Source organism: Aplysia californica, unplaced genomic scaffold (assembly GCF_000002075.1).
Source record: "Aplysia californica isolate F4 #8 unplaced genomic scaffold, AplCal3.0 scaffold00455, whole genome shotgun sequence".
In the NCBI taxonomy this organism is placed as follows: domain Eukaryota; kingdom Metazoa; phylum Mollusca; class Gastropoda; order Aplysiida; family Aplysiidae; genus Aplysia; species Aplysia californica.
Window position 1 is genome coordinate 315,929 of NW_004797725.1, and position 1,491 is coordinate 317,419.

Genomic DNA, 1,491 nt, shown 5'->3' on the forward strand with positions numbered 1-1,491 from the left:
TTTGTTTCAAACGTCATCTTTAATTTCTTAACCAAAGCATTTCTGGAACACGAAAAACATACAGAGAAAAGGTACGATACAGAAAAAAAATCTGTACATTTTATTTTAACCCATCGTCATGACATTAATAAAACATTTTTACAAAGGCAGACAGCTTAGATTTCGCTGTAAAATAATTTTAACAATTCCGTACACACGAAAGTACGAAAAAGCAGAAAGCAAACACTTAGCAAACAGGTCTGCATTTTCATTTTTCCACACTTACTTTCATTCTATCTAGCACTTCTCAGACAGGGAGATTATATATACAATTTACCAGTCATTCATTCTACCATCATCTGCTAATAAAAATACTAAAGTACCGTTCTAATCACACTAGATAAGAGGTACATAATGCATAAACATGACATTGATACCAACAGGAATTATTTTATGAGCTCTGTTTCCATTTTTCACTTCCTTCCTGGGTTAGTTTTTCATTTCCACAGAGCAAAGGTGTGTCATCACACTGACAGGCTTTGCAGCCCACCGAAGAAAATTATGGCGGGTCTACACATTGTCAACTGTCACGGGTAATCTTTCTTTACAGTAGTGAGCAAATGAGACTAGTGACATCCATACACCTAGGCTTTCCTTCCTGCTATGAAGATAAGATTATAGGCCTACCGTACTTAGGCAAAATAATTCAGACTCACAGATGTTCAAAAGGCCTATGAATTGTTATTTGATCCTTTGGTATTGTAGTACACTCCAGCCAACATAGCAAACACAGCAAAAGCTTGACCACCAACTCGAAGACGCATTAACAGTTGTGTTTTCTTGGCATTCCCTGTTCGCAATGTTGACAAGCCCATTCCTAGGACAACAGTAGTAAAAACGACACCTGAGAAAGGAAAAAAATAAATTTGAATTTTAAATGCTAGAAAAAAATTAACTGCTTTGCATAGATCTTAATGTCTCTATGAGAAAAAACTATCATATTGGCAGAAGTGCAATGTTATCTATGTTAAAATCAATGGCCTAAAATCGAGTTGTTTTCAAAATGGTGAAGCAATCCCAACCGGTTACTTAATCACACAAAGAGCCAGTCGGGAAACCAACAATAGCTGCCAGGTATGCTGATGATCCTCAGTGGGAATGACAATACATAGAATTTTTTTTTTTTTAAACCCAGAAGACCACTAAACCCAAAGAATAAACAGAATCGACCCCCCCCCCCCCCCCACATCCCTTTTCTCCCTATCACTCAGGGAAGGAAAAATTAACAGCTAATCAATCATTTCACATTGGCTTAAATTCTTAGATCATTATTTATCATGGGGTCACAAAATTAGGGCAGATGAGCCAGTACGGCCCACAAGCAGGGGCGGTTCGTGGGTCTAAAAAGTGGGCGTGCACAATTAAGCTATCTTAGGCTGAAGATAATCAAGGGCAGAGTAAATGGGATGGTGTATAATTTTAGGATCTTTGGGTTGGTGAAGGAACACCTTG

The 1,491-nt window shown here is 37.8% G+C and overlaps 1 protein-coding gene across 1 annotated transcript in view; it reads right to left on the minus strand.

Annotated features, from left to right (window-relative positions):
* Nucleotides 1-1,491, minus strand: part of LOC101851816 (HIG1 domain family member 2A, mitochondrial) — a 14,693-nt gene continuing 13,202 nt past the window's right edge. The window contains exon 2 of the mRNA XM_005105163.3: nucleotides 1-883. Coding sequence (XP_005105220.1) covers nucleotides 711-883 — 173 coding nt within the window. The 3' untranslated portion in view covers nucleotides 1-710. The remainder of the gene's footprint in view (nucleotides 884-1,491) is intronic.